We start from the raw sequence: 21351 nt of genomic DNA, 5'->3' as shown, positions 1-21351 counted from the left end.
GTAAATTCGTCAAACACGACTTCCTCTTCATGGATCCATGCTGCGTCTGCTTGATCGAACCTTTCCTTTCCAGGTGTCCTGCTATTTCTTTTTTAATGATAGATTCCAACATTTTCCCAACTACGGACATTAAGCTAACCGGCCTGTAGTCACCCGCCTTTTGTCTATTTCCTTTTTTAAACAGCGACGTAATACTAGCTATTTTCCAATCAGCCGGTACTTCCCCAGAGTCCAGCGAATTTTGATAAATAACTACTAACGCATCTGCTATTACTTCTGCCATTTCTTTCAGTATACTGGGATGCATTCCATTCGGGCCCGGGGACTTGTCTACTTTCAGTCCCATTAGTCTGCCAACCACTACCTCTTTAGAAACAATAATTGTATTAAGGACCTCACCTCCTACCTACCCTCAATCATTAATATTCGGTAAGCTATTTGTGGCCTCCACTGTGAAGACCGACACAAAAAAACTTATTTAAAGTCTCAGCCATTTCCTCGTTTCCCATTATTAAATCCCCCGTCTTGTCCTCCAAGGGTCCAACATTCACTTTAGCCACAGTCTTCCTTTTCATATATTTGTGAAAACTTTTACTATCATTTTTTATATTTTGAGCTAGTTTAGTTTCATAATCTATCTTTCCTTTATCGCTTTCTTAGTCGTTCTTTATTGTTTTTTAAAGCTTTCCCAATCTTCTAATTCCCCTCTATTTTTGGCCATTTAGGACACATCAGTTTTTAATTTAATACTCTCCTTTATTTCCTTTGTTATCCACAGCTGGTTATCCCTTTTCTTACAGTCCTCCTTTAATCACCGGAATATATTTTTGCTGAGTACTGAAAAAAAACTCCTTAAAAATCCTCCACTGTTCCTCTGCTCTCCTACCAACCAGTCTGCGCTCCCAGTCTACATTTGCCAATTCCACCTTCATCCTATCGTACTCCTCTCTGTTCGAGCAGAGGACACTGGTTTGGGACCCTACTTTCTCACCCTCCATCTGCATCAGAAATTTAACCATATTGTGATCACTCATCCCAAGAGGATCCCTCACAAGAAAATCCTTAATTCTACCTGATTTGCTTTATCGTTTAGATGGTAATTGGTGTTTTTCCTCAAAACAGTTGAAGTGAGTCTGAAGGTGCAAAGGTTAGATGGATTAACCATGATAAATGTGTGGGGTGACAGGGCTAGGTGGTGAGAAGGCCGAAGTAAGATACTCCGTCAGAGAGTCGGTGCAAACTCAATGGGCGAAATGACCTCTTCTGCACTGTAGGGATTCTATGGGTGCAGCATGCAGCAATATTCAGATGTGTTCAGCGTTTATCTTATTAAATCTGTTAAAACGAACGATTGAAATAATAGGGGCTGCTGGCATATACAGGAGAAATTACTTTAAGTTGGCCATGAGCCAAAGGTGGACTAAATATCCAATATGGTGTGCAGAAATGGCAGATGACTAAGCATAAGCAAGGTAAGGGTCAAATTACTCAAACCAATACATAGAGATTTGTGGAATTTATCCTCTCTGAATCTTATAATGCATCAATTCTGACAAAATACAAACAATTTACAACTGGAGTTTGATGGCAGTAACAGAACATTTCAAATAACTGATTGTCACCACACTTTAAGAGTATATATAGGTCTGTTTTGAGGAACTGTTCATTTGCAAAAATCTTTTTGAAACTGTTTTCCTGGCTCTGGCTTTGAGTGTTATCAATTTAGATTACCAAGGGTTTAAAAGTAAAAAATTAGAAGTTTGTGCATTTGTTTGGTGAGCAAAGTTCTACAGGACAACATTGTTTCAAACATGCTGCAGACGAATATCAATACTTGCACTTAGCTGAACAACATAACCAATCCAGTGAAGTGTATTTCAATTAAAAAATCTTAGCAAAGCATTTCAGCCAAAAATGGTTTCGCCATATCCTCTCATGCTGAAACATAAGCAAAAGTCAAGGGATTGTTGGCAGACTAACAAGTTTCTACTTCCCACACTTTCAGTCCCAATTAGGTCCAAATGATCTGCCCATACTTCCCAATTTACAGGTTAAGGTCAACAAATGCCAAATTCTAGCTGCATGAGTCATCATCATTAACTCAAAACAACACCTCTCCACACTTTTAGTTGACAAAAAAATCCATAGATGCACCATATAAAGTGCTTTACACTCCTTCATTCTGTAATACTCCCTATAAAATCAAACCAAAATGGATTGAAGGTCAGCAACAGGAAATCATACACAAATTGCATGCTTTTGCTCCACTGTACTGAATAGTGGTAATAATTAGGAAAGTGATCAAATGCAATTGCAGTGTTACATACAAATTGCTTTTATATCTTAAAACCTAACACAAAAAAATGATATTGCCAGCAGAAAGTTTAAAGTTTAGTTTTATATCCTACAAGACAAATTTATTTTCAAGACTTGAAAGGGTTTTGAATATGTAGTTAGGATTTTATAATGTACTTGAAATGTTATATGTTAATGTATGCCAAAAAATAATCTAGTATTGATTAGCTATACATCTTTAGAAAAATTATTCATTAATGTAAACTAAATCTCACCAATGATTAGTTTGTCTTGAGTTTAAGATTGCTAACGTATTCAGATTCATGTTGTTACCTGACACTAATTCTGATACCTCCAGCCAAGCATTCTATCTCCTCACTACCTACAATCCCTCCAAAACTCGTTTTAACAGCCATGGGATTCATTGCTCCTTCACAGTCCTACCAAGGGCTTCACCTTCCCTATTCCCTTCCAGCTTAGGCCTCCAGATTCTCTCTCTCTCTCAATTGTACATGTTCTACTCAACCTTGGGAACACCACCGCACTTGGCTAAAGTTTCAGAGCAAGTGAAGCTATAGACGGGAAGGCGATGGCCCAATGGTATTATTGCTAGACTATTAGTCCAGAAACTCAGCTAATATTCTGAGGTCTGGGGTTAAACCTTGCCATGGCAGATGGTGGAATTTGAATTCAATAAAATATATCCAGAATTAAGAATCTACTGATGACCAGGAAACCATTGTCGATTGTCTATTTGGTTCACTAATGTCCTTTAGGGAAGGAAATCTGCCATCCTTACCTGGTCTGACTCCAGAGCTACAGCAATGTGGTTGACTCTCAAATGCCCTCCAAGGACAATTAGAAATGAGCAATAAATGCTGGCCCAGCCACGGATGAAGGAAAAAAGACAAGACAGTCCAGCCCTATCTATGGTAGAGGTGGAACAAAATGCAGACACTAACCCCTGGTCTTTGCAATCATTTTTGCCTCAATCCCCCTGAACTGGATGTGAAATTCCTGCCCCTTTTATTCCAGTGTCTTATTCCAATCTGAGCACCTCTTCTAACCTTCCTTCCCTCATACTCCTATACCCTATTTTGTACCCAGGCAGAGGTAACAAGATAATTTCTTTAAAAGTCATAATAAGGTCAGAGTCTGTCTGGCTCCAAGCCTCCTTGAGAAAGGACAAAAATAATACAAAAATCAGAGAAACAAAAAGGTGAGGGAAATAAAAAGAAACCAGACTTTTCTGAATGTTACGCATGAAAATGTTGCAGTTAAACTTTAAAATAATCTTAAGTCTAGCAGTTTATAAAGTAATACTGGCCTTGTTGTTACAACAAAATCTTCATGCGACCATGGTACATGAAACCTGTACACATCTTCTGCCTTCCCTGTCAAATTAGAAAGAGCTTCACGTAACCAACACATCTACAAAATGAAATATCTTCATCAACCTACAACCAATTTGAACAAATTACATGGTAAAATAGTTATATCTTAAAAATGGTAATAACTATTCAGACCTGAAAGTGTTAAATGGCTCCATAATTTGTTAATCATCCGTTTCTCAAATCATTAATAGTAAAATCTTTACCAGAGAGAAAGTGTTGTTGGCACTTCAGATTGAATGTTTGCTTATGGAATTTATGAATGAACATCAGTGAATAATAAACATCCAATGATTCTCTGCTGTCTGAAAACCTTGATCAACTGTGGCTCTGTTGGGCAATCTTGCTCCCTTTCCAATTTCAACAGACTCACCTCATGTTTTTGTCATTTTGTGCGGGAATCAAACTTTGCTGCAAAATAATAAGTATGGTAACTAGGACTGATGTTGAAAGAAAGTGGCTATCTTCCTTGTATTAAGTTGCAAAATAAGTTTTATTGACACCAGAGCATGAGTGCAGTCCAGAAAATAAAAGAATCCCGATCTTGGAAGATCATGAATTCTCACCCATATCATGCCATGCAGCAGATAAACACAGTGCTCCATGGACAAGGGAAAAAGAGAATCAATCCGCTGACACTACCATATCTATGCTGCGGGCTCTGTGGGTAGAAGCCTAGGACAGGGGTTAGCAACATGCAGCTTCCTGGGAACTAATGAGCTGCTCCTGGCCAACGTATGTTTCAAATGTTGATTGGAATTTGTTTTCAGAGAATTATTCCCCCAGTGCGCCCTCAATTTAGAAATACTATCAGCCATCTGAAAATTATTGTCTGTTGAACGCTACCCACACTATCCACCATCTAATCATCTGGGCAGGCTGGCAATAAAACATTGCATTACTCTGGCTGGGGTTGCTCTGCTCAAGCAAATCATCTTAATTTGTGCACTCCGATTTGTTGCTGGAATTGGAACAGGACTGACTCGTATTACTGGTAAGCGCACCATGATTGTGTTGATGTAGAACAAAGAACAAAAACAGCCCGGGAAACAGGCTCTTCGGCCCAATGAGCCCACGCTGCCATCTTAACACCAGTCGGATGATGATTAGTCAATTGTATCCAGGTGGTCTTGATGCTCTGCTAGTGAGTACATGGTGAGTACAGGCACTTTAATCAATAATATTGCACCCTCTCTGGCTTTGTTGCTCAGGCTCTGTTGGTGAGCACCTTCATCAGGCAGATACATCATTGAAGGAACAAGCTTATTCTGGTTCTTGTTTCGAGGTTGCTTTGTAAATGGCTGTAAAGAAGAACTGAAGAGGAAAGTAGAGAATTTTAAGATAAATAGACTGGTTTACTTTAATGCATCCCAAATTCTGCTGACCTCCCTCTTTGTCCCATTTATGAGAGAAGTTCAACAACAAGAAATCAAATCTTGCGAGGCATTTCACTAAAAGGCACACTGCTCTAGACAAAAGTTATCCCACTGATGAAGTCCAAAAGAAAATGATTGAGGAGCTGAAGAACAAAGCAGAGAAATCTTGGAACGTCTTCACGAAGTGGGTAGCATCATCAGGTAGCTCAAGTACTGCTAGGTTTGTGGCAGTTCAATAGACTGTGAAATGAGGATAGCCATTCACAGATGATGAATATGTAACAGGATGCTTTATCAAAGTTGCAATTATTTAAAAAACAAATCAAAATAATTCAACAATTAAAAACATGCCTTTGTCAGTGAAGACAGAGACAGAACAGTGAATGTCAACTGACATCACCAACCAGCAGATTGAAGATATAAATCCAGCTCCAACGTAAGCATGTATTTCCAAGTGTTAATTTCATTAAAAAACTTAAAAAGTCAACTGAAGGATGTAAGTTTACAGACTTGCTTGAAAACGAAAATGAAAGCATAATGTCCAAATATCAAATGATTCTCCAAAGAAATCTAACAGCAGAAATTGCATTAAAGAGCTTTTTTTTTATTTTATGGGAGGAGTTGATATTAATTAAATGGCTTGTCTTGTTTTAAACTTGCATTAACATTGCAATTGTGAGGGAACTTCATTCAAATTAGCAATTTGTCAAAATTTAAAAAGTTAATAATCAAATATCCTCTTTCATTGATATTAATACATGAATGTTTATGAGAGTCAGTAAAATGCTGTTGCATAGAGATCTATAAATGAGTTTCTGCCTTTTGTTGTTATTGCTTGAGTGACAGCAATGTGACTTTTAACATAGTTGCATTTACAATTAATGGCCCCTTTGTTATTATGGTTGCAGACCACTGGCCCAGGAGATGGTCTCGTGTTAAGTCTCTCAGCATGTTATGTAATTTGAAAGAGTTGGAGCAGAGGGAAGATAATAACCACAATCTGAATAAGTAACTGAAATGTTACAATTAAAAGTCCCAATAAAAATAAAATTTCACAATGAAGATAAGTGAAATAAAATTTGTACAAAGGACTGATGTTGGAAATCTGAAATAAGAACAAAAATATTCAGCATGTTAGATAGTATCTGTGAAGACAGAGTTAACATTACAGGTTGGAGGGTTTGAAGGATCATCATTCCCATTCATGCACTCAGCACCTCAATTAAAATAAGCTCATCCATGTTTTCAAAATTCCTCTGATCTCAGCCCTCTCTATTGCTTTAATCTCCTCCAACTGTCCAATGTCCCAGGGTCTCAACATTTATCCAATTTTGGCCTCTTACACACACCCCATTTTTAACTGCTCCACCATCGTGGACTATGCCCATACTGCCAAACTCTAGAATTCTCTCGCTAAACCTTTCCACCCCTCTCCTCTTTTTTCTCCGTAAAACCCATGTCTTTGACCAAACTTATCATCATCAGACCTTGTGCTCCAGGTTTGATGTTTTACAAAGTGAAGGCACTGTATAAATGCATGTTGCTTTTGTAAATCAAAATATTTATGATATCAGGCAAGTTATCAGTGTCATTCTTAAAATACAAAAACATGATACTCAAAGTAACAAAAACAATGCTGATTTTGCAGATGAATTATAATGCAGTGCTGTGGATAAATACAGAAAAACAAAAAATATTTAGTCCTGCAAATCGCAGCAAAGGAGTTCCTTGAGTCATTTGGTCTTTGATTGTTCTTCAACGGAAACTAAAATCTAATTTTCCCATCTCCATAACATTTCATATTCTTCCTTTTCAAACAGTGTTATAATTCCTGCCCAAATAACCACGAGGCAAAGAATTCTATATTCTAAAAGTCATCTGCATGAAAATATTCCTTCTTTGTGATAATTCTTAGTTAAGAGTACTTCCTAACAAATTTATGAACAAAGTGAAATAATTTTTCACTATCTACCATTATAATTTTCACAACCATTATTATGCCCACTTTAACCATCTTTGCTTCGATCAAAAATCCTCAGTTTCATAACTTTCTCCATAACTGCAACTTCTCTATTCTGGCATTAATTTGATAGATTTTTGTTATACCTCTGTCATGGTTTCAATATTCTTCCTGCAGCCTGTAGGCAGTGCTTCCCAAACCTTTTCCCCCTTGACCCCATTTTAATGCTTGAATATTGCTGCTACCCAGACTTAGGAAAGTGTTGTTGGGCTGGTGGTGGAAATGATCCTTATGGGCGGCAAACTTCAGAGCAAAGAGCCTTATGCCAAATCAATTTTTCCACTTAAGCTGCATCATCGAGAATTGTCAAGAGTTTCAAGCCCCCATGGTCATTTCAGTATTTGGGCATTCTGGACTGATGGGGTTAATGTGGGATTGGGGAAGCAATACCATCCATATGATGATATTTCGTGTCACATGGAAGTAACAGACTGTAATAGAATGTCAAAAGGGGAACAGAAGGCACCATGAAAAAAAGCACCTGGTCAGGACTGTGTATATAATGAATATAGTTATGTGCTAATTGTAAGGTTATTGTTTAACCATACAAGTCTTTAGACTTCATGAGACAAATCTTACAACATGGCAGCAGTAGCTGAGAGATCCCAAAATCGCTAACAGTGAACAAGAAACTATAGTCTGACCCAAGAAATGTGTGCCTAATTTGAGGACTTTGAATACACAGCTGGAGATTGCCTAAGAAGCTATAGCATAAGAGGACTTCATCAGAGCACTTGGAAGCCCATTGCCAGACTTGATTGAAGGCAGAATCAAAGGATCTTGCTACATAAAGGAACGGGGTGAGCAAAGAACAAAAAAAGGCTGAAATGTTTTTAAATTGTGTGCAAAAATCAGGCAGGACTGGCAGAAAAATCGTTTTAATAAATGTGGCTTGAAGAACACAGCAGCCCAGATCCAGAGTTGGCAATGCCACATAAACAAGAAAAAACAATTAAGACAGGAATTTCAATTCGACTCTCCAAACTTCGGAAAGTAGTTGGCCAAAACAATTTGCTCAAAGACTTTCTGCAGAATCGCTGAAATGTATAGTTGTTCCATAACCATGAAGGAAGCCCACCAAATTCTGACAAACACACAGAGAAACAAGATCACTGTGGTGCCATTATAAAAAAATTAAAGCTGTATGCCCATGCTGAGAACAGCCATGGGTAGTAAGTCAACACTGCATGACGAATTAAGGCCAATGGAAGGGCCAGACCAGGTGCAAAATTCAATCTTTTGGAGAAGATTTTTAGGCTATGTGATAGTATCAGGCTTGAAGAGGAGACGCTGGATAAGTGAATACACTATTCTATTCAGTAGATTTAATAGCTAATGATATAATTGCCAGATGCAATAAATGAACCTTCCAAAGACTCTGAAACAGCCATGAAGTCTTTTGACATTTATTTTAAACAAAGTAGTCATAACGTTTTGGGTGAGCAAAATTTAAGAAAGCCCAAAAGCCTGGGGGGATGTGGACTCTTTTATAAATGTGTCATACAAATTGGCCAGAGGCTGTGATTATGATGACTTTAAGTTGGAGCTCGTAAGAGAGTGACAACATGCTTTTGGATGCACTCCAATCTAAAGGACTTGGAAAAAGCCATCCAAATCATCAGAAAAGTAAAAGCCTGCCTGCAAAACTGGTCCATTTTGCATGGTGAATTGAAACCATGTTACAGAACAACATGACAGTCCAATTCATAAAACAACCAAAGGGCAGGGAGACTCCAGGGCAAGAAAAGCAATAACTAAGCAGAACACGAGATGGTGGCACACTGTCAGCACTGTGGCGCAAAAAGATCTCACAAGCACAAGTTGTGTTCAGTGCTTTCACTGCAACCATCTAGGACACTTTGGGAAGAGACGCAAGTCCAAAGCCTTGACACATGCAGAGGATCCAATCCATGAGATAGATGAGGCACACCAAGAAGTAATCCAACAGTACTTGTTTTGCAGAAATTAAGGATTCCAGATTCACATTTTACAATTGCTGGCTAATCTGTAAATTGTCACTCCACAATTTTCAGGTTAGACACAGGAGCCAGTGTGACAGTTCTGGCAGACCAGGAGTCAAAAAAGACCGCTGATTTTGGATGGCTTCCCGCTATGGTCCTGGAGGAATTCAACTATCAGTCACTAGCATGATTCATAAGCCAATCCAGTACAGCAACAAGAAAACAGTCAAAATTCTGTGTCATTAGCAATCAACCATTTTCTTTCCTGAGCAGAGATGTCAATGTTGCCTTGAATCTCCTAAAAATGGCACAAGATGTTCAAACAACTGTCGTCAACTATAATGAATTGGAGGTCTACCAGTGTTGATGATCTCAACTGGGACTTCAGTTCAGAATTGTCTCACCTTTACTGAGGCAGTAACGCCAGTTCTTTCGCAGCAACAGAATTCCTGAGGTGTGTATTGCTGGCTTGGCCAGCATTTATTGTCCATCCCCAATTGTCTTTGGGCTGAATGGCTTGCTGGGTCATCTCAGAGGGCATTTAAGAGTCAGCAACATTGTTGTTGATCTAAAGTCCCACATTGGCCAGGCCAGCTAAAGATAGTAGATTTCTCTTCCTATAGGACATTAATGATAATATTTTCTTCGGTCAACAAACCAAACGTCCAAGTATGCACCAACATACTTAAGACAGAATATACAAAGGAGGAGCAGCAGATTGAGCCCAAACTTCATATCTACAGCAATAAAGCTGGAGATTCAAGTTTACAAGCACATGAAGTCAATGCAGAATCAAGAGGGAAGTGACCACCAACTCACTGAGACAAAACTCAAGGAGGAAAACGTGCACAAGAGCAGCACAGTGGTACAGTGATTAGCACTGTTGCCTCACAGCACTAGGGTCCCAGGTTCAATTCTGACCTCCGATCACTGTCTGTGTGGAGTTTGCACTTTCTCCCCGTGTCTGCATTGGTTTCCTCCGGGTGCTCCAGTTTCCTCCCACAGTCCAAAGATGTGCAAGTTAGGTTGATTGGCCATGCTAAATTGACCCTTGTGTCAAGGGGATTAACAGGGTAAACATGTGGAGTTACAGGAATAGGGTCTGGATGGGATTGTGGTCGGTGTAGACTCGATAGGCCGAATGGCCTCCTGCATTGTAGGGATTCTATGATTTAAGAAAAAACAGTGCTTTGAAGGCTGAGCTCAAGGACCAGGAAAATATCAACATAAGGAAAGTAAACCTTCCAGTTCCACGATGAACATAGCAGACCCACTGAAAAAGAAACCTGAGTCCACGCTATTAATACAGGAAATGTTGGAAAATCTCAGATGGTGCGACAGCATCTGTGGGGTGAAAATAGATGATCCTTCATCTGATGAAACGTTGGCTCTATTCTCTCTCCACAAATGCTGTCAGACCTTCTGATATTTTCCAGCATTTTGTTTTTGTTTCAGATTCCAGCATCTGCAGTATTTTGCTTTTACCATTCTATTAATGAATGGAGCGAACATTCCCTCCAGGAGGGGGATAAGCCCATGGTACCGAACCGAGGAGTGAAAGTAGTGAATCGGATATTGATACCCAAGTGCAGAACAACCAAAATCTAAAGCTTCAACTCCAGGCCAACAAAATCAGCTTAAAGCAGATGAGACTACCAGTCCTTCAAACTTACAAAGAACAAGATCTGGAAGAGTCAGAAAGCTTCCAGGTTGTCTGAATATGTAAAGTCGATGACCTGAGTGGGGAGAGAACATAAGAAATAGGAGCAGGAGTAGGCCATCTAGCCCTTCGAGCCTGCCCCGCCATTCAATAAGATCACGGCTGATCTGAAGTGGATCAGTTCCACTTTCCCGCTTTCTCCCCATAACCCTTAATTTCCTTGTCGATCAGAAACCTATCCACCCACGACTTAAATATATTCAGCGAGGTAGCCTCCACCACTTCAACGGGCAGAGAATTCCAGAGATTCGCCACCCTTTGAGTGAAGAAGTTCCTCCTCAATTTCATTCTAAACTGCATCCCCCCCCCTTATTTTGAGGCTGTGCTCTCGAGTTCTGCTATCCTTTCTAAGGGGGAAGAATCTCTCTACCCCTACCCTATCTAGCCCCCTCATTATCTTGTAAGTCTCTATAAGATCCCCCCTCAGCCTTCTGAACTCCAAGTACAGACCTAGTCTCCTCATAGGCTAACCCCCTCATCTCCGGTATCAGCCTAGTGAACCTTCTCTGCACTCCCCTCCAAGGCCAATATATCCTTTCGCAAATGCGGCGACCAAAACTGCACACACTACTCCAGTTGCGGCCTCACCAGTGCCCTGTACAGTTGCAGCAAGACCTATATACAGGAGAGGAGGTAGCATTTAAATATTATTGTAAATACATACGTGAAGACTTGGAGGATGTGTCATATTAGGCATTAGGTTTTTCACAGCCATGAGGGTTAATGTGAGAGACTGGGGGAACAGTACCACCCACCTTCTGTAGAGAGTCACATGGTAATAATAGGGTGTACTTGTGAGTCTGGTGGAAGTCAGCATGAAGATTGCACCTTAACAATCTTAACTGGATTGTATCCTGTATATGTATATAGTAATGGATTATCAATGAAGTAATTGTTCAATCTTCTAAGCCTCTAGACTTCTTCATGAGACATCCTTATAACAGCTATCAGCTTTATTAGCTCCATCAAGGCCTTGAAAGCCTGCATCAACCCTCACTATGGAAAATTCCCACTTCTTCCGGCATTCCACCGAGGATAATTTCAGCTACTGAGAACATCCAAGAGAATTTCAGATGCTGTGTGGAGTCAAGCAAAGTTGCATCCTTTCTCCTCTTTTTGTTGTCATTGACTTGAAATTAAGGAATTGACCAAGGTCATTCTTGGATTGAAATGCTCCAGGATGTTCAGCTTATCGACCTGAACTTTGCTAATGATATCACTGCCCCATCAGGCAACATAACTGAGTTCAATAGCTGATCAACTCAAAGGCTGAGAGAGTAACCCACCATAAATTCCAAAACAAAAAAAAAATGAGATCATCAACAACCAGCAGATGAAATAGTCAAAAAAAATTTGACATGATAGAGGACTTCACTTATCTGGGCAGCTCCATTAATGTCCAAGGAGCCACAGAAAAGAGCTCAAAGCTACTATCAACTACACTGATTGTGTACCTCCTGTGCAAATTCATTGGTTGAAGATTATGAGGCAAAACCATACCAAGTACAAGCAGCAGTGAAAGAAAATGTTTTGCATTTTCGTCCACTGCCAGGTTAACCACATTTTATAAATAGAATGCGACATATAGGACAGAATTTTAGAAGATTGATTCGAAGTGTCATCTAGCATGAAAAAAAACGAGTGTTCCTGACCTGTTTTTGGGCGAATTTTCATACTCAATGTTATGCACTTAGTCATTAAAAATATGGGCTAGACTGTTTTTAGCTGCTGCATGCAGTGGGCTGGGCTTATTTCATCAGCCAGGCTGCAGAGGGAGCTACAGTGCATTCACAGACTTCTGTATCAGCATATGTGCAATAGCGACTGTAAAGGGAGCTATGCACATGTACAGACCTCGGATTCTGCACGTGCACAATTTCGTAAGAAGTCTCACATCATCAGGTTAAAGTACAACCTGTTGGACTTTAACCTGGTGTTGTGAGACTTCTTACTATGTTTACCCCAGTCCAATGTCAGCATCTCCACATCATGCGCAATTTCAACAGCAGGAGTCTGACAGAGTGTGCTGTCAGGCTCCTGCTGTTGCAGGCAGCCTCACAAACTCTCCCCTCGCTCCCACCCCCACCGCAATCATGGGGGCCCACGGCTAATCATAAACCCTACACCATCTGAGATGCCCCTACTGCCCAGACTGATCACCCCCTCCCCTTCCCCAATCCGATCGCATTGCAGTGTGGCAGCAGGCACCTGCTCCCCCATCGATCCCATCACGTTCTAGTGTGGCATCAGGGCCTCTTCCTCCCCTTGAGACCCTGACCCATTGGTCCCACCCCCTTGCACTGCCCAGTGGGCATTAACCATGTGCCAGACTGGCACTGCCAAGTTGCCAGGCTGGCACTGCCCAAGGGGCACCCCCTCCTTTCCCTCAGCCTCTCTGGGGGCTTCAATGCTGTCTGATTCCACGGGGAGGCCAATGTGATTGTTCCCCGCTAATTGGGAGCAGGTGTTTTCTTCGATGGAGAGAACCTCTCTCAGTGAGGCCATAAAGGCAAGACAGCCCGGACGATTCAGCACTGGGCTCACTAAACAGATGTAAATGAAAATTGTAATGAATTTGCATCACTTATTCAGCCTCTTGCCCATTTCTGATGAGAGGCTGATCTCACCAAAAATCCGGCTCTTGCAAAATCAGAAGAAACAAAACAAAAATCCCAGCCAGTGTCTTTGCATTTACAGTAACATTCACGAGCTCCCTGATAAAGTAAATATAATTTTCCCAGTTGCTCATATTCTATGCTATATAACAAACAAGAGACTTCTTACTGTGTTTACCCAAGTCCAACGCCAGCATTTCCACATCATATAACAAACAATACAGAAGCTTTCTAGGAAATAATTAATTTCTCAAGCACTACAATTCAAAGCTTGCAAAGACCACCTTACATATCTTTGACACGTATGTAATTTTTGGGCACATCTGTGCAATCAGAATGCTTCCTGAGGTGAAATGATGCCCGAATGTCGATGCGAAGTTTAACAATTTACAATAAGAAACACGTGCACACACTGATACAACTTAAGTTGGAATGATAGCTTACCATGGATGATCTGGCATTGACTCCTTACATGGATTTTAAAAGCCTGATATATCTAAATGGGAAACAAGAAAATGTGAGGATCGTGAAAGCTATTTGATCACTCTTTGAAACAAGTCTCCATGTTGCATAATTCTTAAGACAAGATAATACCTGGTTGAAGTCCTGAAGCTGTATCTTGTGCACTAGACCTGTGGTGTTTATAATAATTCTGTTGATAGAGGCACCTACATGGAAAGAATGCAGTTAGTTTCTCATAGTAATTTATGAATATAGTTTATTACGTTTTCTGCAACAAACATAATAGAGGAAGAAAAAGAATATCATATACCTAAAGACAGGACATTTGTCACTGGGGTGGACATCAATCTGGAATTTGCAGTCAAGAATTCACACTCTATATTGAACTGTGAAAAAATTTGCAACAGGAAAGTTACAGAATTTAATAACCATAAATGTACATTTAAAAATTATATTCTCTTCATGCTTTTATTTCCTGTATCCAACACACAAACATTGTCAAAGGACAAATATGTTTCTCAGTATCACCAGCAATCAAAGGCTGAAGGCACCAGTTAAATTCACAACTTCAAATGACAATCCAAATTTGACTCCTCTGGGTGCATTTCAAGGTTATTAGCCAAATTATACCGTGGGGAAGCGAGTAGCAGGATGATTAAGTTTCTCAGGAACATACTCCTTTTGTATGGTTGACAAGAAAACTACAGCAGTTGGCATGCATATGGGTGACAGGATGATGATAGCAAAATTAACTATAAGACTAGCCCATTATAAGTTATGGGTGCTTGCCTGGTGTCAAGGAAAACTTCTAGCTCAGAATAACTCAGGCAGAGACAAGACTACATATATTGAAGCAATTTTTCCCATTTAAACGTAGATAATATCAGGACGCATTTTCTACCCAAAATGTAAAATACACGTGAAATACCCTGTATTCACAAATGAAAAATATACAAAACACAATATAAATAAACCTGCATTCACAGGAATGTGGCAAATAACAAAACAGAATTGGTTTTGTTTTTCCTGATTGCTCTATGATGAACCAACACTGTAACTGATTCATAGTGAGCTGGTTCCCTGATGGGCATCCGTTAAATCCCTTGAGTCGACCACAGTATGAAAGAAGTGCTTCTACCACTAACAAGCCTCCTGGTCATGGTCATTGTCCCATTACTGACCAGAAATTTGCTCGATCCTCTTTTTCACCATCATGCTGGCAGCCGTGGAGCACTTCATCAAGCACCAGGATGGTGGCAATGATTCAGATTGGGGATGTTGAACTCCTAGTCAACTTCCTGGGACTCCACTTTCCAAGTCAGAGATCTTGCTTGACTGCACCACTGCCAAGAAATATGTGAAGCCCCAAGTGGAAGAAGCTGAATGTCAACCGCAACATGCACATCAAGTGTGTCCAGTTTGGCTCGCAGTCCATCTCCCCTCAATCTTACGGGGGGGGGAAAAACAGAGCAGTTCCAACGTGAGCGAGGGGACAACCTAAGCCAAAAGTTCCAGACAATGGGATAATAGTCCTTTCTCTTTCACCCAGCCTGTAACTATGCAAATGGTCACAAAAAAAAACACATTTGCACCTGGTTCCCAACTACCTAATAAAGAGGTATATAGTGCATTCAACAAAAAAAAGGATAGTACTTTGTTATCAACTTGTTTAAGTACAAAACTACATTATTTGAAACTAGTTAGAACAGGGTATAGGTGTATATTCTTTGAACTTAAAGTTGTAATTATTCCCTTACTCAGACCACAACAAAGTGGAAACTTAATCCTAGAGCTTTAATATGAAGCACTTCTATTGTTTACATTTTTATACAATATGTATACAAAAGCACAAGGTAGTTCACCTTTGCAATATGATAAACAAAAATCTCAGTTTAAGGTCAGGCTCTTCTGATATGTATATCCAGTGATCTTATATAAACAGAAAGGAACTGTTTTTGGAAACTGTAAAAATTACTGAACAGTTGTAGGACATTTGCTCTCCAAGTTCTGTTCATGAAACAAAATACATAGAACAAAGTAAGGATAACGGAACTGAAAATGATGATAAAGCAGTGCATGAAGCTATTGTACCATCAGTCAACTGCTGGTCTCAAACAGCATGAAGGCAACTGTCGCTTAAGGGGAGATTTCATTACTTCTTTTAATAACTGCTCACAATTCCAACATGATCCTATACATGCCTCAATAATGTGAAGTCTTAGAACTAAATATACACACACATTTCAGCAAAATTCCACATCAAGAACTCAATACCACATTGCCTCTTTCAAGTTTTGGATACAATATTTTCTTTCTTATTGGTACAACACAAATCATTAAGCATCTAACAATTCTATCACTGAAGTATTGTAGGTTTATTGCTTTCGTGCTGGAACTTGAATTGTAAACTCTGGAAAGTACGTTTGCATTGACACTTTGCAGTCCCAGTATTTCTCTTCCTGCTCAATGAAATTGTCAAAGGATATCATGACATTATAAACAAAATTAAATCTTCAAATTTTATTTTTAGTTAAGAATGAGCTCCTCCAATAACCAAGCAGATTTATCCAGCGAGCAGTTATTCCATTAAACAAGGAGTTTTTAGATCAGTTTGTGGTGAGGCAGTGGTAGCAACATTACACCTGATCCTATTTAGGCAAGGGCTGTGGAACCAAGACAAGTTGAATGAGGCCAGATAAAGATCAACTGTGATGTAGCTGAATGCTGAAACAGGCTGAAAGACCTATCCCTGTTCCTATGAAAATTTGTCAGACTTTCTGCCCCTGTAACTCTTGCTTAGAGTGTGCACAAACCGGTGTTGGGCAAAGATAGAATTGTGTTTGACCAAGCTGCTCCACACAATTTAATAGCCTGATGACAATCACGCCGAGGCTCACACAAAGGTTATTAAAGGGAGGTACTTCCTAATAGCCAGCGCTAGTTGACTCCCTGCATGCATGTAGTTCTACGAATTGACAAGGACTAACATATGGCTACACAAAATATATCAATCTGAGTCAAGTACTTGCTCTAAGTAATAGGGCTAGCATTTCATGATATGCAGCTAACACCGCAACACATGCTAAGGAAAGCAGTGTTTAAACATTCATTAGATTTTAAAATAAGTTATAACTCAACATGATTGTCAGTTATGGAAGAAGACAAGACTGTGTGCATATCATTTGTTTTCACCTTCCCATTTACACTAGCTAGCCTTAGGTATTGCTCGTCTGGCATTTAAAATAAATTTTAAAAATCCTAGTTGGTCCAGGAGTAATACATCTGAGTTATACGTGAGAGACAACATTCAATGTTATACAAAGTATTAAATAGTCTGTGGGAGTTAGGGTTAGAAAGTAGCATGACCTGAGGGGAGAAATTTACAACACAAACTTTTCAAACAAATGTTAGAAAGAATTAGCTTCTGTTGAAAAAAAGTCTGATATCATCTTTCAGGCATAATAGAAGCTAAATATTATGAGCTTTCAAAATTTAGTTGGTACATGTCACAGGTTTCTTACAATCCCCAAGAACTTTGTTTTAAGTGGTTGGGAAACAATTATTCATGAAATATTTTCCCTCCCCCAGATAATCTGGATAAGATACCTAACAGAGGCAAGATCTGATCTCTGATCTGCTCATTTTCTGTTCAACTCTCCAGTGTCATAGTGCTTTGCTGCTTTTATATAATGACCATATGGATTTAACACTAGTTATAAATAAAAAGAAACAAAAGCAGTAACAATTGTAATGATTTCAGCAGTAAAGGACGTAAAACGGAAATATTTATCAGTTATGGAAGCAGACAAGACTGTGTGTACATCATTTGTTTTCACTTACCCGTTTATTAACGCTAGCCTTAGATACATGAATGATAAAATGAGAGAAAGAACGGTATTCATTCAAATTGAAGTTGACTATCTGAAAATCAAACGACAGATGAAAATTTAGAAGATTTGCTTGGCTTTGTACCACAATGAAATGAACAATCTCAAGGATGATAGTCATAGCTGAAGGTATTGCCAATTAGTTAAATCGTCGGTCCAGATTTATTAACCAGATAATTAACAAATAAACTAATGCTGGGTGTGTTCTAGTTGTTGCTAGAATAATCCAGTTAAAATTGCATTCCAACTGACACTTCTGACAAATTAAATATGCACATGGTAAATCGACAGAAAATGTTTTGAAGCCAAATATAGTTTTAAAACTTAAAATTTGGCCATTTAACTGTTAAGATACTTCCAATATTGGAAAGACAAAGCAAGTGCAGAGAATCAAAATTCTTAAACTCTAGTTGGTTTTGGACCGATAACATCCCTGTTGTCTCCTTCATTGTTCAGATATGGATATACATACACTGCAGTGGATGCTTGAATTGCTGCAAACAATCCACAAATTTCAACATTTTTCGCTTTACACTTTAAAATCACAATCCTTCAACAAGACGAGTTCCATTTTACTGATTAACTAGACAGATGGTCATGTTTGAATGGGCCATTGCAAAAATCACAGAACAAAAAAAGGACTTTTTCTCTGAGAGAAAACAATGTCAGAGCTATACATAGCGTCATATTAAAATACCGATCAAGGAAAATCCCTCTAGGTTGAGTAAAAATATATTCCTAGGGAAATTCTAAGCTTACCTTGTACATCTTCAACAATTCTGCCTCCCCAGTCAAGTCAATGCTTTCTTGGCTGCATGGGAAATTTAATTGCAGGACAGCGTTTACAAAAAACCAAAATTAGAAGAGTTTTTCATTCACTGCAATGGGTCAGAGAACTCATGCAACATTCCCAAGCAAACATTAAAAAATAAATTAATTAAAAAAATGAAAATTGCAAGGAAGAGTGTAGCTGCAACAAATCACTAATCATGCACATTAGGTAATTCAATCCATTTCCTTCAGGATTAAATGTCAAACATGAAAAGGAAACAGAAGGCATTAGATAAGGATTAAGAAATTATGGAATATTAAGAGATTTAATTTTATTTCTCTGTTGCTAAATAAACATAATTCCTCAAGTACTCTTTGGCACCTATGCCATTTTTTGTACAATTCTATTTCGGCAGTTGTTGAAACCGTAAAGAATTGTCAGCTATTAACAACGATCAAGTTCTTAATCTGGCTACAGGCAATAATAAACCCTATTAAATTAATCTGATTAGTCTGAAAAAGAACTTTTCTCATCTTCAGATAGCTAACAAACTTCCATTTTCTTCCAGCTTTTTAATCTGATTAACATCTTTATTTTACAATGAAGGAAATTTGTATGTATGTACGAACTGATCGTAAGCAACTTCTGCCACCAACACACAAGAAAATCATTGACGCATTTCTCACAATTGCAGAAATGTGTCATGATATCTGGAAATGTAGTGGTGGTGGATATGAATTCCTCACAGGTACTGCTAAGTAAATCAGGCTTATTGTATCTTTATTTCTGCAGATCGGCAATGTACACAAGACGTATAGCCTTAAACTTACACAAACACTACCACAGATACCACCTATCAAAAAATGTAAAGCATCTCCACAACATCTTGCCAGTCGTCTATGAGCATAGGGTCAAAATGAGAATAAGTTTGTACAGAAAGAGTTAAATATAACTGAGCATCATTTAAGATAGTATAGTGATATTGTTTGACCTCCTTTACAAAAATTCCATACTAGATTAATTGGTATCAGAAATTTTAATTCATTGAAGTACAACAGGGACTAATTCTGGCTCTATAATTTAAGATGTTAATTCCTTGAATTTATTATGTTTCACATATTAGTATTCCCTCTCAAATACTAAGCTTCAGTTACACTAGAGGTGGAAATTGCTTTCCTAAATTCTAAATTTAAACTCAATCTTTTTATTCCCAATTTATTCATATATCCCTAAATCTCAACTTCTAACGTATTTGGGGGTCATATTTGAGAAGCTTATGTCAAGTTTCTATGTGATATTCCCATTTCAATTTAGGATTGCCTCCATTTCAATCTATTTATACTTGTTGGGAGGAACAGTGGGAAAGCATAATCCATGAGTCTTTCCTTTCCTTTATTGAGAATACTTTAGCAGTGAAGGCTCTACTTATTCTTCTCTTCTCTCAGGTAGCCTTACTGCAACAAACTTCTGTGAATGACAATCAAAAGTAGCATTTGAACTTAGCATGCCCAATCGAGCTAATGCTCCTATTAAAAACTTTCAGCTTCACCACTTCAAGGACTGATTTTTCAGCTTTCAAATATGAAACGTTTGTTCTAACGAACTGCTGTACTTTCTCTGCCTTGGTTTTGAATGCTTCTTTGTGCTTCTACATCTTAGGATATTTGGGGTCTGCATCAAACAACTTGCATTGTAGGCAAGTGACTTCCAGGTACACTCATTACCTTAGTTAGGCTGATCGTAAGATGTGCAAAACCATCCCAGGATGAATCACTTCTGCTACTTGCCACAAGGTCCAGCTGACACAGCCAAGAATGAAAAAATAACGAGCCACTACAGATGACAGCCTAACATTCCATGATCCAATAAGACAACAATTCTCCACAATGATAATGCTTAGTAATTGGAGTGTGCTACAGAAGGAACACTTCTTTTTAAAACTCAGTAATCTTAGCATGAACTAGAGTTATCTCAACATAAAGCATCTTTGTCATCTTACAAATCTTTTTTCTAACAGATCGTCGTCATCCTAACAGAATTATCCCTGCAGTCCAAATGTGCTCGACACTCAGGTTTTGTTTAAATTTAAAGAGCATTAGAATTAAGTGAAGTGAAACAATATATATAAAACTTGTAAATGATTGTTAAACCTGCATTGTTCATTTGTTGACAGCTATTCAAAATTATAGTCTGGAAAAACATAGCGCAGATCAGTTGTTATAAACTGTATGGAGAAGTGGAAAGCATCAACACATCTACAAAGTGCAGTCAAAAACATTACATGCTTAGAAATCTTCCAATGATGCATTGTTGCAAATCTTTGATTTAAGTCATATGTAGAACTGAGATGGGGAGGAGAGGTGGGAGGGAATGAAAAGAGAAAAGAAAAAGATTGTACACTGTGTTGGAACATGCTCTGGTGCAAGTACGGGTGCCTTTTTGGCAACTGGGATTCAGCTACATAATCAATGCAGGCACTAGACCTGCAATGCAACCAGTCCATGTCATACCTAACAGTGAAGTACTTCAAGTGGCCACTGAGAGCATAAAAAGGGAAAGGGTTCCATTTCCCAGCACTATCATAAAAAACAAACAAAACATAAGTCAGAAAATAACAAGGATTACGCTGAGTGCTTGCTCTACTGACAGATGCCAAAAATCACAAAGGCATTTTAAATCCCAAAATAATGACATCAAAAAGTCAGATATATATTCTTCCTTCTTGGTACCACCATGTCCTATCCTCCTCCTCCTCCTGCTAAGTATAAATTAAATATCTGCTCTCAGGACCTCCATGAAAAATGAGGAAAAATTTAGCTCATCAATAAATCAAAATTATTCTTGATGCATTA

At 38.7% G+C, this 21351-nt stretch overlaps 1 protein-coding gene across 1 annotated transcript in view; it reads right to left on the bottom strand.

Moving 5' to 3' along the window:
• The window catches only part of pgap1 (post-GPI attachment to proteins inositol deacylase 1), a 189298-nt gene that overhangs the window by 113772 nt on the left and 54175 nt on the right, over nucleotides 1-21351 (bottom strand). The window contains exons 12-17 of the mRNA XM_080198351.1: nucleotides 18487-18538; nucleotides 17681-17761; nucleotides 14151-14226; nucleotides 13973-14046; nucleotides 13823-13874; nucleotides 3623-3689 (exon numbers count right to left, since the gene is read on the bottom strand). Coding sequence (XP_080054477.1) covers nucleotides 3623-3689; nucleotides 13823-13874; nucleotides 13973-14046; nucleotides 14151-14226; nucleotides 17681-17761; nucleotides 18487-18538 — 402 coding nt within the window. The remainder of the gene's footprint in view (nucleotides 1-3622; nucleotides 3690-13822; nucleotides 13875-13972; nucleotides 14047-14150; nucleotides 14227-17680; nucleotides 17762-18486; nucleotides 18539-21351) is intronic.

Source organism: Carcharhinus amblyrhynchos, chromosome 11 (genome assembly GCF_965287045.1).
Source record: "Carcharhinus amblyrhynchos chromosome 11, sCarAmb.v2.hapA, whole genome shotgun sequence".
Lineage (NCBI taxonomy): Eukaryota > Metazoa > Chordata > Chondrichthyes > Carcharhiniformes > Carcharhinidae > Carcharhinus > Carcharhinus amblyrhynchos.
The sequence above is the reverse complement of the archived record's forward strand: the minus strand, read 5'-3'. Positions and strand labels throughout refer to the sequence as shown.